At 28.6% G+C, this 15,886-nt stretch overlaps 1 protein-coding gene across 10 annotated transcripts in view; it reads left to right on the forward strand.

Moving 5' to 3' along the window:
* LOC118067151 (phosphatase and actin regulator 2) overlaps window positions 1-15,886 on the forward strand; it is an 83,037-nt gene that overhangs the window by 4,372 nt on the left and 62,779 nt on the right. For 4 of the 10 annotated variants that reach the window (XM_035083739.1, XM_035083744.1, XM_035083745.1 and 1 more), the window contains exons 1-2: window positions 12,979-13,185; window positions 14,508-15,557. The exons of 2 other annotated variants lie outside the window; for them this stretch is intronic. In XM_035083739.1, coding sequence (XP_034939630.1) covers window positions 15,251-15,557 — 307 coding nt within the window. In that variant the 5' untranslated portion in view covers window positions 12,979-13,185; window positions 14,508-15,250. Of the gene's footprint in view, window positions 1-5,437; window positions 5,750-12,978; window positions 13,186-13,247; window positions 13,643-13,670; window positions 13,903-14,507; window positions 15,558-15,886 lie in introns of those variants that run through there. 4 more of the 10 variants (XM_035083742.1, XM_035083740.1, XM_035083743.1 and 1 more) reach the window with 4 other exon arrangements.

A 15,886-nucleotide genomic window follows, 5' to 3' on the forward strand; every position in this document is an offset into this window, starting at 1 on the left:
AATGCAAAATATTCAAGAGAACTCATGGAATATTTTTCAAATATCTCAAAGAAGATTCTTCAAAGATATTCAGATTCATAAAAAATATATATTTTATTGGATATATTAACAGAATTATATTTACTAGAATATATAATTTTATTCAAAAATTCTAAATGAACCTCAGAATATGAATAAGAAAATTGTCAATGCAGGAACCTTCATGCCTTAAAGCACATATGATTTATTCATTTTTTCTAACCATGATGACATTTAGATCTTGATTAACTGTGTCCTAGAACACATTGAGAATAAAAATGGTTATCATTACATTCAATAATTTTTTTTCTTTTAATATCAAATATAATGATAATTATCAATTTAAAAAAATCACCTTTGAAGATTCTTAAGAGTACTTGAAGCTAATTAAAACGTATCTCAAATAGTTAGCACTTAGCTTCATAATTACCAAAGACTCGTTCACGGTTTCTTTCGCGCAACTATTAAGTTTTCATTGCAAGTATTCCATAATTGCAGTATTTTTGTTTTTAAACAAAAAAAAACTATTTATTTTTCCCACGATTTGCTGTTATTATTATTTTGTTTTTATATTCACTTCTTAATTGTTTAATAGCTAAACAAAAACACTGTCTTGTTGGGTAGCCAACATTTATAGTCAATTCCAACATGCTAGATAATTGTCTAGATATATTGAAATAAATTTCAATCTGTAAAGGTTTTCTTTTTAAATTAGAAACTAATGTCATTACTCTTGGTTTTCCTTCCTTAAGTTTCTACCTAACTCTTGTCTCTTTAGGACACAAGTTTAATTCCTCAGGACAGAAACAAAATAAAAGTTACTATTGAAACTTTCATCGTCATTATTTAGACATAGAAAAAAAAAGAGTAAAATAGTGAGTGTGTTTCTATAACATATTTAAAAACCTTGGGTTAAGTGAACAATTTATTGTGGTGATGATAAAAATTTTTTTGGAGTCACAATAATTACATAAGTCTTATAATCATCGTGAATCCTGTGGGAAGAGGAGAAATCACCGAGCGACACTCCGGTCGTTGTCGGAGTGTCGCTCCGAGACGTAACAAGTTTGCTGAGTCTTACCAAAGACGAGACTATCGGTCCTGGTTCTTCTGCAGAGAATCAAAAGCTTCCACGTCCACTTTGGCGGTTTTATTCTACAAGAATGCTTACTCACAGTCACAGCGATGGTGAATTTCCGATTTATTCTCAAGGTAAGATACGAAAGAACCAGATTTCATACTCATTCTTTACTATGGAATCACCTTTTTTGTAGGTTCTCTTATTCTTTCCAGAAAAAGAGTTGATTAAATAAAAAGTCTTTCTCATTTACTTTATTCAACATATTCTCTAACGTGAAATATTGATTATTGTAAATGGAAAGTTGATGATGAAATTTGGGTGGCATTTGAATATTGAAATATATTTGCAATAATCTAATTGCTATGACGAACAATAGAGAAATGTTCTGCTGATAATAATTGATAGAACACACACTAAAGTTGGAGAGTAGTCCCAGGTCGGTTGAAATTACGTTATAGGATAGCAATGTTGTAGGTAGAGAGTATTTTAATTTATAATAAGTGTTATATTTCATATAAAATATACGTTATATGATCAAAATTGTCGAATTTATTACATCGATATTATTAAAGTGTGAAGAGTTTTTTGAATTCAATTTTAATTTATTAATAATATTGTAAATATTCTTAGATAAATTATGCATTGAATTCATTATTTATAATGAAAATCTAGTTTGTAATTTTACTATATTTCGATAGCTCTTTTTATTTAATACATTATAATAATTGGTAAAAAAATACCATCCACTGGAATTTTTATTTCTAATAATTTCGTTATTTTTATAAAACTCTACAAACTCTCGCAATTATTTTTTTACATAAAAAAAGTATATTTAGTTTATGTTGAAAAGAAATATATACGAAAAAAGAAAAACACAGTGTATTTTGTGCAATATTGTTGTTGCTATAAACTTTAATATTTTTTATTATCGATACCAATAATCTGATACCTTTATAAAATAAGTATCTACCTCGAATATCTCATTTTTCATCTTTCAATAAAATAAAAACTTTGATGTTAAGTTAGATTGTTTAGACATTTTTTTTTTTTGCATGTTAAAATATCACTTACAACGTTAGTGAAATAAAACAATATTGTCCATCGTTATGTATTGACAGTTGTTTTTGATCGTAACGTAGTAATTGTCATTAATTCTATGGCTTTCAACGATAAAATCAATAACTGCCACCTACGTCGACAAACAATACAGTAACACTCGTTACGCTCACGGAGATTAAATTTGTTCATTTATTATTTTATTATTTTTTTTCCATCGCGAATGAAATACATCAATGCCATCATCATCTTCCTTTCTCTACAAATCGTAGCTTAATCTTTATTGATTCGAATGCGTGTCGTTCATCTATCAGAAACATTATTTGAATATCATGTATATTATATACTTGTTTAATTATACATCAATGAATAGAGTTAAGCCATAAGATGTAGATAATGCTCCAACAACTACATGTTCACTATTAACAATTACATTACTTCTTGATCCTTGATAAATTATTTTATTGGCCTAAAGCTTATTCAAATGTTGGGATATTTTGGGATATTAGATATGATGGGTAGGAACAAGTTTATTGTTTTTTTTAGCTTACCAGAGGAAAATTATTCTCTTTTCCAAGCAGGGAATTTTTATCAATGTCTAGTGGATGATTTTATATTGGCATATCAGACATCAAGATTGCTGAAAAGAGGCTGAAAGTTTTGAAGGATATTGACAAAAAACTCTCCCTCAAAACCTGAAAGTATAAAATAACGGAAATAAAGATCTTTGAAGAATCAGAAATAATGTTTTAGAACGTGCTAAAGTCACTATATCATCACAATACATCATGATATAAACGACCTACCAGGAGATGCAAGCTTCTATCTGAGATGTGGTATTATGTGCGTTCAAGTACTCTATCATCTTTGGGAAATTATCGTGTATTCTCAGCACGATGTACTCATCTATATCACCACCTGCTACATTTTTAAAACTTCACCAAAAATGTGCTCCTATTTATGGATCAATGAGTGTTCAATATATCATCAATTGGGGAAAAACATCAAACTTCAACTGTTTTTATTCAACAAATATCATTACATTTTAATTATTAGGATGATTGGAAAATTTAATAGGCATATTTATTTGATTAAATCATTCCTTAATGTTGAATAGCCACTGAAATTGAATTAATACCCTGATTAAACTGTTAATAAAGAAACTAAATAGAGTAAACAGGCTGATAAATGAATATTTTGAACTAGTTGATGCTCATAAAAACATGGATTTAAATGTAAAAAATGCTTTTATTTTTTGATTGAAAATATTTTCATTCAAAAGCTCGAAAAAATGATTACATTTACATTTTAATTTAGCCTTCATTTTCATAATTTTTCTAGCTTTTGGGTAGAATTTATTTGTCAGTCTGATTACACTGCACGTACTCGGGAAATATAAAATTACCTCAATTCTTGGAATGAAAATTTGCTCTTGACTTTTAACAATAATTTTTTAAATTAAGGTAAAAGCACCAATAGTTAACTCAGCACTAACAGTTGATATGGAACATTGCGGTCACCTTTTTACCGCCAGTTTTTTCTTTTGCTGGTTCTGGTGCTTCGTAGAAATCTCGTCTCCTTACAAGACATTGAATATTCACGAGGTGCCCATTCAACCAACATTACTTTGCTTCTTCTACAACGAGTATCACTAGAGTCTTGGTTAGGCTCCTTCTAATGCTCCTAAGAAAACGAGTCATCTCATGGGATAGAAAAGAGTAAGAGAGAGAGAGAAGGTATAAAAACACGCAACTTCCTATCTTGCACTTCTTATTCAACCTGCACTAGACAATGACGTCATTAAAATTTCCGCGTTAAATTACAACTCGAGTATATTCTGAATTCTCGGGAATATTTAAATAGTTTACTCAACATTTTCAACGGCCCTTTGATCATTTAATTCATCTTCAGAACAATTTTAATAAACTCCATTTATTTTAACTCATTATCACTAATATAATCTTATGCTTTAAATTATTTTTCACTGATTTTTATTATCTACTGGAAAAAAATTCTAACTTTGTACTATACAATTTTTGATATTGGTTTTAACAATCCTGTGACAACATTTGAACAAGAAAATCAATTTGTTTTAATGTTTAAATAGTTTTATTTTCAATAATAGAGGTCAATTCTCAAGTTTGATAAAAAATGTATTAAACAAAAGTTGAAGAAAAATGATGTAAAGAACAATAACTCAATTCGAATTTGTATTAATATTAAAACTATTGAAAAAAAGTTAAATATAAGAATATAATATTCTCCCTTTATAATAGTAAAGCAAGCAAGCGTCATATTGAGAGCAAGAAGCTTTTATTAAGCTTCAACAACTATGAAGTCTTAGTCCTCATTGAATTGTATACAAGTATATTTACATTATCTTTATTTTAAAATTAAAACTACTTGCTCCAGTTAAGCATTTTCATACTTGGTATATTTTCCTTTTCTTTGTTCAAGTTCCAAGTCGAATCAGAATATCTGATTTTCTTCACTTGAATGATTTCGCATCTTATCGTTACAGTCACAGTCACTCAGACAATAGTGGTAACATTAGCATGGTTAACGAATATTTGATTGAATGAGACATTACATCAAGTTTATACTCATTTAGGCGGGGTTTGAACAACCAATCACATAAGATATGGTCGAATGCTTTCAAAGTAGTAGACTCTACATGAAGAGTTGACGTAGTAGCACACTGTAAGCGCGCGTGTCGATCAGACTAGATCAGCGGAAACCTCCTAAGTGATAGTATACACACATTTCTCTGCTGTATAAACATTGCGGACAACTTTAGCCATCAGTAGGCCGAATGCCACGGTCGAAGACATGACAGCTAAGGCATTTAAATGTAAAGATACTTAAGTTACCTTTAACATTATAAAACTTTTCTTTTAAAGAGTACCTGGATCATACTTAACAATAAATATTTTAACTACAGCAAAGTTATGACCAGTTAGTTTCAATTTACTGATAATAGTGTAAAAGTGTTTACAAAGAAAATGCAAAAATCAATGAATAAAAATAAATTTTTCACAGTTGGTCACCTTGGTATTGATAAAACGTGTTGATACAACGTTGATTGAAAGCTGAAATGAAAAATATTTTACGACTAAGATTGAAAAAGTTTTTTGTTGTCAAGAATAATTTCAACTTCTAAAGCATATCAATAAGTTGTATGAATAATTTAAAATGTTTATTAAACATATTTAAAATTATTCTAATCACCATATTATTAGCATCATTTTTCAAAGTGTCTGAAGTCATTATTGGAAATGTTTTCAATAGTTCTTGGAAAACGTAAAATTAATGATACATGATCGACCATTACTTATGTGATAATTAGCAATTACATGAGGTTGCATCGTTGCAAGTAGAGGGTGGCATTAAAGCGTAGCTTTTACTGCTGTCATTACTGTGATATCACTCAAGTGAAGATGATATTTGTGTTAAGTTTGCAATAGTGTCAAGTGTCCTATGACGTAATAAGCAATGTAGAGATTAATCAAGTGGATTTTCCTAGAAAATAATAATTACAACAATTTATCAGTTAAACAATGAATCGTCTTCTACGATTTGCTTCTTCAGGAAATGGTATGTCAAAGCTAATTATTATGATTTCGATCTTCACCTAGAGCAAAGTTTTACTCTTCCTGATAAAACCTCTCGTTAGCTTTGAAGCTTGAGGAGCTGTTCGGGCATCACTTAACTGTCAACTTTGATATCACATGGTCATATTCATGTTAAATAACAGGGCATTGTCATTTACATACTGATAGCTAACAGAGCTTGTATTAATTTTATGTTGAAACATTAGTTTTATGAAGTTATGCATAAAGAAAAAAAAATAGAATAAAAAATACTTCGATTTTCTGTATCATTTTTTAAAAAATTTTTTTATCAATTTATTTATTATTTTTTTTAAAGACTGTGATGGTGTTCTGTCACAAATAAGCAGATAAAAATGATAAACAATAAATGTTATCACTTTAAGAAAATTTACCAATGTATATTTTTGATTCTTATTAACAGTTAGATATTATTTTAACGGCAACACTTTCACTAATGGTAGTATTTGTATGAGAGAAAAAGTTATTATTCGTGATAGATCTTCTGACTGAAAGAATATTTTAAAAGCTGTTGAGTAGTGGAAACAAGAAGAGAAAGCATTTTTCTATCTCACTGCTGTGACTATTACGAAGATATAGAGAAGGGTGAAGATTCTGAAAATTTAGGTCATCGATTACTGATTAATATATATGTATAAAAAAACTTTGATTGTCTTTCACATTATTCCATTCAATTACTAATTTCATTTTCTTTATTAATTCTTACTTTATGAGCTAATATTTTTATTAGTCATTCGTTTGTGTATAAATTCATTTATACAAGTGAATGAACACGCTAGATATTTATAAGATAAAGATGAAAAAATGTTAGAAGCTCAGAGAAATGGATGATCATCCCCTAAAAAAAATGATGGGGGAGTATATGTAATTTTTCTTAATCGATCATCATTAATTAATGCATTAACAAATATTTATCAAATAAATGGATGAAGGAAAAATAATCCTTCATGTTGAAATAATCTCAGTTAGATCTTTACAAAATAAAAATCAACCTCTCGGTGACTTTTATTATCGATAAAGTTCAGTAGTTTAATAAATTTATGATGTTTCTTTAATGAATATTATGACCAGTTTAACAATAATCCAGGATCCAATGTAACATTGTTAAGAAGATTGATGGTGAAGCCATCAAATGGAAATTTGCTTTTTCTCTTGGACAGTAAAATATAAACCACAAAAGCGGCCACAAAACTATTTTAATAACTGGTTTTGAAGAAAAAGAGAAAATGCGAAATGAAGATGAAGAGGTAGTTATCAAATAGAAAATAATAAATGGAAATTTTTTTTTCTTTTAAATTTTCATCCTTCAGCACTTAGAGAAACTGAAACAGAATGTTTGGAACTTCTTCAAAGAAAATATTTTTTATATTTTTGATGATAGCAACTCTAAAATGGTTAAAAATTTAAAGAAGACAATTTCTGCTGGGAATAATCAATCAGATTAAACAAAATGTGTTGATTATGTTATGAAACACCATCGAAATTATTCTGTTATTTCGAGATGTATTAAATTGTATCACAATAAGAAGTTTTATGAAAAAAAATACGATGCATCACTGCAGTATGAACCTTTGCCAAAAGTCAGCAGAAAAATAAGATAAATTCCTGTTATTTTCGATAGGCTAAAAAGGAATATTTATATATCTAGTGAGTAAGATGGCATTTTTCTGGAGATCATAGGTTGTGGCATGAGAATATGCCTATACATTACTTTAGATAATGTTGTGGTGCACGATGACTAAAAGAACATTATTTTACACGGCTAATGTATATAACTCATGTTCTTCAGTTCTATCAATCTTTGTTCTGGTGAGAAGACAACCATACAAGCCTCTGGTCATCAGATATAGTTGGTCTGTCACTTCCTCTTTCCTTTGATTTAGACATGAAAGCAACTACTCCGGTTTTAGTTCATTTTAAATGGTCGACTCATCACACATTCTTTTTTTTTGGTGATAGAAAAGTTACCTATTGAAAAATCAATTGGTGGGAGACTTAACAGTTCATCCATTTGCACTTTATTTTAAATTCTACTTTTCTTTTTAACTAGTTAACTACTTCACTAACTTAAGACCTAGCAATTTAAAGTACTCTCTTTCAAATCAACGAGTAACTTACTTGATATTCCACAAGAATTGCTCTGAACATACCAGGAGCAACTAGATCAACCTGGTCTGCTGATAACAGCTAAGCTATACCATCTTTCCAGTCCTGGAAAACTCAGTTGCTTATATTGAATTGATGCAATTGTGTAAGATCATGTTGTTAAACAATTATATGATGTTTATTATTGAGTAATTTTCTTTAATAATTTGTTGGATCCATTGCTTTTTACTTGAGGGTATTATTGATCAACATGATTATTAATAGTGATTTTTATACCTTTCATACAATGTATTACTTAGGATTTATCAATTATTGTACAACTAATTATTTAACCGAATAATTTACTTAACTGATCTTATCCTTGTCATCATCATCTATTTTATATCCTAGCAAAGTTCTAGTACTTATAAATATTAAAAGTATAAAGAAATCAACCAAGATTTATCATTGTCATTGTCAGGGATAAAATAAAAACTTTTGTGCAGTTTTTGCACAAACCTGCCAGAGAAATATCACGAAAAATGAAAGATGGAAATCAAGTATAAGAGTAGAAAATTATTATTGTAGTGAAGAATATGCACAGTATCAAACTATCAGCATCTCACCGAGGTCTAGGTGTCATTCACCCGTTTTGACAAGGTTCAGTGCGTCATTGTTCGTGTTTAACGATAGTATGCTTCGTCAGCGCTGATAATTCATTTTTTTCTCGCCTCCTGAACACTCAAGAAAGCATTATACAAGAAGAAACACTAGGGACGGAAGTTTTATAGAAAAAAAGGGGTCTTATTGAGCATATGAAGCGTTACTAAACAGCGATTTGGAACTTGGTATTTAAAAATACAAGATTTACAATTAAATGGCATACAAAAGAGTATTAAAGTGTTTCCTATAGCCACTGCATTATATTTCTAACGAATGCCTTCTTTTTCTTTCATTCAGGCTATTGATTCCATAAAATTGATGATCCATAATGCTTTATACTTGAGATAAATGGATTACGTTTTATTTTTTTGTGATACTTGAACTGATTCCATTTCACTTGTTGATAATTAATTAAAGTATTTTTTTTAACACAAACAATTGTCAGTACTTAATGTTAATAAAAACTTTTATCAAACAATCTGATAACTTTATTAGTTTATCATTTTTAAAATTTTCTATAAACATTTTTTATTATTTATTAGTAATTTTATTTAATAGTGTCATAGAAATGATTGATATTTATTATTTCTTGTTCTGATAATGTTTTGATGCATTATTTCTAATCAATTTATTTTGCTTTTGAAATAATTGAAAAATAACTGATAAAGTTATTAACTTAGAATGTTTATCAATGTAGACAGTAATGAAGCATCAAAAGAACACTAAAAAAATTTTAATGGTATAATTTATTGATTGACGGTTCATTAACATGCCAGTTAATAGGTAAACTAGTTGATTTCAATATTAATCATCCAATATTTCGAATTAATTTTTTTTCATCATATTAACTTAAAAAATTTCAACATCATGTACATTTTTTTGCAACATATTTAAACGAAAATCGCTTCTAAAATTTTCACTGAAAAGTCTGAAAATGTACTCTCTAAAAAAACATTCGAATGTTAAATATTTACTCAACGTTTATTTTAAAAATAAATTCATCCTTGTAAAGTTTTTCATAGTTTTCTTCTTTCAAAATATAAAGAAAATTATTTATAATACATTATTTACAAGGATCAACTAAAATCCAGAGACTTTTCTTTAATTAATGGAAGAAGTATCATACTTTTCGAACCAAACAGACATTGGAAATGAGTTAAATTAATCCAAAAACAATTACCAAACAAAAAGAATCCTTCTACAATTTGATTATGTCTTCTCTGAGTAATTGTATTTTTCCTCTTCTCCGTTCGACTACTTGTAGACTCATCGACCGGCCTTCAGCAGAGTTCCAATAATAACTCAACAATTTACTGTGGAACGTATAAGATACAAAAAAAATTAGCTTTGTGAATTAAATTATAATTAAATCTTTAATTTATAATTGTATAGAAAAATCAATAACAAGTTATCAAAACAGTCATTCAATAACATACATTGCTTACATCAGATTGTATAAAATGTCAAGCTCAATAAATATCCACTTGATTTGCCCTTTATTTGATTGGCATCATGTTTTCTCTTCTGTATAATCCGCAATGTCGTCATCTTGTCGATACAACGAACAATATCCTAGTGTCTAATTACGTAGTATGCAATACTTATTATTAACGATCGTACAGCCTATTTTTATGTTGGTATTTATCGGGATAAATTCTCGAACCGGAAGATAGGAGATACTGCTACTTATATTTTCGTTCAACAACTTTATCCATGTCATGCAATTTATAACGTAGGTGCTCAAACTCTATAAAGAGAAATATAGGTAGTAAAAAAAAATTCTTTGACTTTCAACTAAAGCACCATTCCATGAATGAATTTCTAGTATAAATAAAGTTAAACGATTGCAAATGCATTTATTTATAGACGTTGAAACAAAGTTCAAAGCCATTACTTTATTTTCGAATTCAACATCAATGAAATTAATTGAATTTAATTAGATAAAGAAGCAATCTATGTTACTTATTTAAACGTGATAAAATTGTACAGAGATGTATTTATATTTTTGATGTGAATGAATCAATAAGATTTTTATTTCTGAAAATATTGAAAAGTTATTGTCATGCTACATACTAATAATAATGAAATATTGTTAAATTCATTTTTCATTCTAGGTTAATTTATTTATATTTAATATTATTGATTATGAATTTAACTGAAACTCAGCTTAACAGTTTATAATAAAATCGGGTCATTGTAAAATATTACGATTAATATTTATTTATTAATTAAATGATTGAATTTACGATTAACAAAATATTCAAATATCCTGAAACAAGTATGATCAATAATAAAGTAAATTAAAAAAAATTTTATATAAATGACTGAAATGTTGATGGAATACTTGATAGTAAACTAATGCCTGTAAAAAATTCATATGTTTGTTCATGAAAATCAATTTGATGGACTATATTCATAGCAAAAATATGCTGAAAATATGCAGCCTATTGAACAATATTTTTTTTCTCAAAACAAAAGTAGTAGAATAAAATGAACACATTTCTACCATTTTATTTTTTTTAGCATGCTATTTTTCATCGTTGTTGACATCTCTGCGTAGTATATTAAATTAAACAAAATTCAAATAAGTGATAGTAAAAATAAAGAAACCAATACCTGCTATTTAATATTCTATTCACGCATTAATGTGGGTGGCAATCATTTCTTTATTCCAGTAACTCACTCGTGATTCAATATTACACATGCTTAGTGTGTAATGCTATTACTTTTCTATTGATGCTCTGAAAGTATGTACGCAATTTATCCACTTTCTCTGTTCACACAATATCATCTTTGTTCTTTGAAAGAAATGTCGTTTCGATGCAGAAGCAAAGGAAAGGTTGTTATGTCGTGCTCCACTTCGGATTGCGTTATCGCAGCAATACTAAGAGTAGACCTTCAAACGGCTCAGAATTATTTTTTTTATTTTTATAATGCTGCTTATTAATAGTTACAATCAATATTTTATAGTGTTTCATAGTCTGTAATATTTTACATCCTGAAAAAAAAATTTATAATTACTTCAGAATACACATCATATTTGATATATAAAAAAAAGTTTACCTGAGGTTTTTCCAGAGAGAATAATTGAAATTCAAAACTATGACAATCGTGATATGAAAATACAATGTTTCTCATATTTAAATTATTAGTTGTGACAGTAGCTAGACAGAGATACCAAACCGAAGTCCTCGTGTAGAATTGCAAACCGGTTTAAATTAGAGTCTAGACGCTTTGCGAATACCACGTGCTGCACGTCATCCCTTATTTGTATTTTCGGACTTTAAAATCTAATTTACCACTCAAATAACAAAATAACAATACTGAAACATTCTGTCGAAACTTTATTATATTGCAAATAAAATTTATACTTGAAACATTTTGCAATAAAAATGAATTACGAATTTTTGTTGTGTTGTTTTACTGAGTGAAATATGTGCTACAAAACCCACTACATTGTCGAAGATCAAAATGAATACATAATAGCATATTATTCGTATTTACATTTTTTTAAATATGATATTTTAATGGACTAGATGGCAAACATCTATCATTAATGTTCCGTTTAAAAAATAAATAAATATCATTTATTGATATTTAAATTAGAAAGTTATTGAAAAACTGAATTACAATTTTTGTTGGTTTAGATCATTTTTAGGCTTCTTAACTAAACAGTGAATTTTGTATTTTATTCCATCAGAAAAAAGCTATTGAATTGTCATTTTTTATAGTAGCAAAAGAAATAAATAATGTGCAGTCAGATAAAATGTATGTTACTATGAATAAGTGATAAAAAAAATCGATTAAAATATTTCAAACTGTTAAAAAACTATTAAAAATTAACGTGAGGTTATATTGACTAAATGATAAAAATAAATCTTCAACTTAGAATTGAATAATAAGTTGAATAAAAATATTTAGTCTCATTGATAAGTTTGAAAAAAACTTTATTTAATTTATTCTTTCATCCATGATAATAATGACTGTTTGCAAAAATTATTGAAACAATAGAAAGTAGGCAAATCATATTCATCCAGGTTTTTTTCTCCACAGAATTATAAGTCTTTTAATAATATGTAAAGTTTATCAATTTTTTCATTCATTGAATAACTTTAAACACACATAATTCTTCTTGTTTATTTACACAATAAAGATAAATATTTCATGAGCGTTTGAAGCACGTAAAAAATGTGATGATAATTGTCATAAAAATATAAAGTATATGATCTGAATAATAATATTTTATTTTATATAGAGATGACGTTTATTTAGACCTTAATTTAGAATTAAAAATAATTAAATTGACCACAATTACTAGTACACACCACATATACCCATTGTATGTACAGCTAATATACACTAATATAGTGTGTTGCATGTTTGCATTTTACGATCCTCGTGGTTAGTTGAGTCTCTCTCATTCATGGCCGCGTGGCGGCGTCGTAATCGCATGGCTGCCGTCAGTGCTCGCGAGCCTGGCTCGGTGCGTGGTTATGAAGTTTGGTCTCTCGTTTTAGATTATTGTTTTCTTGTCATTATCTCGTGCCACTAAATTTTAACTTCCGTCTACGACAATCCGTCCAATCGTCACGACGCACATAAGTGTTTAGTATCGAAGTGAGTGTTAAAAATCGTGCAAAATTGAAAAAAAAGGTAAATAAATGAGTGATGCGAGGCGTCGAGTTTTTAGAGTCTGAGTCTAAAGCATCGGCCCTCTACCGTCTATCTTTGTCCCTTTCAAAGTTTTCACTGCATTTTTTTATCATTAATTCCGTTGGAACGATCAATTGATTAAATTTCTGATGCGTCTTGAGTGTCAACAAATGTCATAATTCAAGTCTTTAAGGCTTTGTGAGTGACTCAAAGGCTTTTATTAGTGCATGTGTATCAGTTGTGTATATTTTCATGTGAATATTTTTTATGTGTCTCTGTCTTTCCTGTGTGTATCCGACAGCGTCGTTGGTATCTCGTTGATCGCGTGCTGCACAGGTGTTTCGAAACAACCAACGGAAAAGGAATAGGCGACGCGAATACAAATAAAAGAAAAAATCGAAATGAGAAAAAAAAATAACAATAAAATGCATTGGCTTGTAGTTGTGTTCCTTTAAAAGTAAATAGACTTTTATTTATCGGAATTAAATAGCTATGTTGATTATCATACGAAAGTGTCAGATAGGTCTTTTAAATTTTTACTTTCGTTTTAAGAATGTTTAGTAAAAAACGGTTGTTGAGATAAAATTTTTTGGAGTGTTCTTAGTAATTTGGTTCGGAGTTTATAAACCCTTCACGACATGGAGAGGTCGCAATGGGGCAGCTTCAAATTCTCGTTTACCTTCGACTCTCCAAGAATAACTGGATGGTACAATCGACGTGTGTTTTCAATTAAATTAGAGCAACTATTGTTCATTTTGTGCTATAAATATCGGTCATTTTAAAAATTTATTGAGTTTTTGTCACGGGTTCATTTTTCGAGAAATTTTAAAAGAATTTGCTTGATAATAAAACAAACACAGTGTCATTAAATTACTCGTCATGTTGATAATATGAATTGATAATGAAAATATTTTTCTCTTGTCTGATATATTATTCTGTTTTTCAAAAACAGTATTGCTTTCATCATTGTTTCTATTTCCATTACAATCTAAAAAATTCCAAGAATTTAATATTTATTTTGTAATATTTTCTTTAAAATCAATTAATATTCATATAAAATTAATTTTGACATTAAAATTCAATAGTATTCTTGAATTTTATTAACTGTAATATTTCAAAGTATTATTTCAAAACTATTTCTGGAATTTGACAAGAAGAAAGTGACGTTTAATTTAATAATTGTGTTGAATATTTTTATCACAGATTTTTATTTCAATATCCGGACTACTAAAAAATTCTTCTTTTTATGAGTCATTCACAAAAAATATGAATAAGTCAAACATAGATAGTAAACTAGCAATTTCTACCATTCTATTGTGCAGAAACTGTGATCCTATCTCTACTCTCTCATCTCAACACTCTTGGGATCCAGTGAGCAATTTTCCAACGATGTCACATGTGCCAACAGTTGGATAATTAATGAGATCAACGACAAAACTAATAACTTGCAATACACAAACTGAAATTTTTTTTTCTCTAATATATCATAAGGAGAAAAAAAGTTGTCGTAAACAATTACGCCTTTAAAAAGCAGACATTTCGAATTTATTAGCTTTTGTCAACGAATTTTGAGCCAAGTATCTGCCTTTTCTGTATTCAGCTTTTTTACAAAAATAACATAAGAAAATTGGTGTCTGTTAATGTGTGGTAACAAGATCATCTATCTAAATTATTTGACATGATTCAAAGGTCGTTTGTATGCAAATTGAACAAAGTGTAGTCACAAACACAGTGGATAAATCAAGAATGCAGCTTTTTCAACGTCGATAGAAGGAAAGAAAAAAAAATGTGTTAATAAACAGTCAAGGATTCTTGGAAGTTTAACAATGACTACCTCAATACATTGGAGAATGCTCAAGAGTCAAGACTCAAGACAATGAAAAGGACTAAATAAAAATACGTGACAATTTACCATTTAAAATAGATACAATAAGCCTAGGGACCATGAACATTTTTTTAAAAAACTTATTAAAGCATGCAAACAACTAGAGAATTTAGCCGGTAGCCTATTGGCTATCTTGAATTACCGGTATCTCGGTATCTTATTGTCATCAGAGCTGTGGAGATGTCCTTTCGAGTGAGTGGTGGTGTTTTCCTGATGCCAACACCTGGATTACAGGATTCCACTAATGAAAAATCAGTGAATACTAATGATACTAATAACCAACAGTATCATCAACAATTCCATCAAATGACGAAGACCGTCACTATAGTGTCAGGACCGCAAAGAAGTAATAGTTTGGATTACCTTAACTTTGAAGAGAAAAGACAGATTATTGCGTCTTCACTTTCTCTAAGTGACTTTTTAGCTCATGGACCTGCGGCTGCGGCAGCTGCTGCCAAAGAAGTCGCAGCCAGTACTGTTGTTATTGGTGAGTTTATCGAAATTACATATAATGTATTTCTTGGAATATTGTTTTTGACTGATGTATTATTTTCGATAATAACAAATGTGATAACGGTTTTCGGAATATATTTCCCAAAGTTCCATGATTAAGCTATTATCAATCAATTTCCAAGAATCTTCGTCATGCATTGTTTATTTTTTTTTTTAAATAATTTATTTTAACTTGTCATTACTAAAACTGAATTAAATTTTATTTATTTTCAATCATAATCAGATGCTGATAGATATTATCTTAATATACATTAATATAAAAGCTTGATTAATTAGAAAATTACTTTTTTTAAAAAAATCGAG

Source organism: Chelonus insularis, unplaced genomic scaffold (genome assembly GCF_013357705.1).
Source record: "Chelonus insularis isolate UGA/USDA-ARS -01 unplaced genomic scaffold, ASM1335770v1 contig_369_pilon, whole genome shotgun sequence".
NCBI lineage: Eukaryota > Metazoa > Arthropoda > Insecta > Hymenoptera > Braconidae > Chelonus > Chelonus insularis.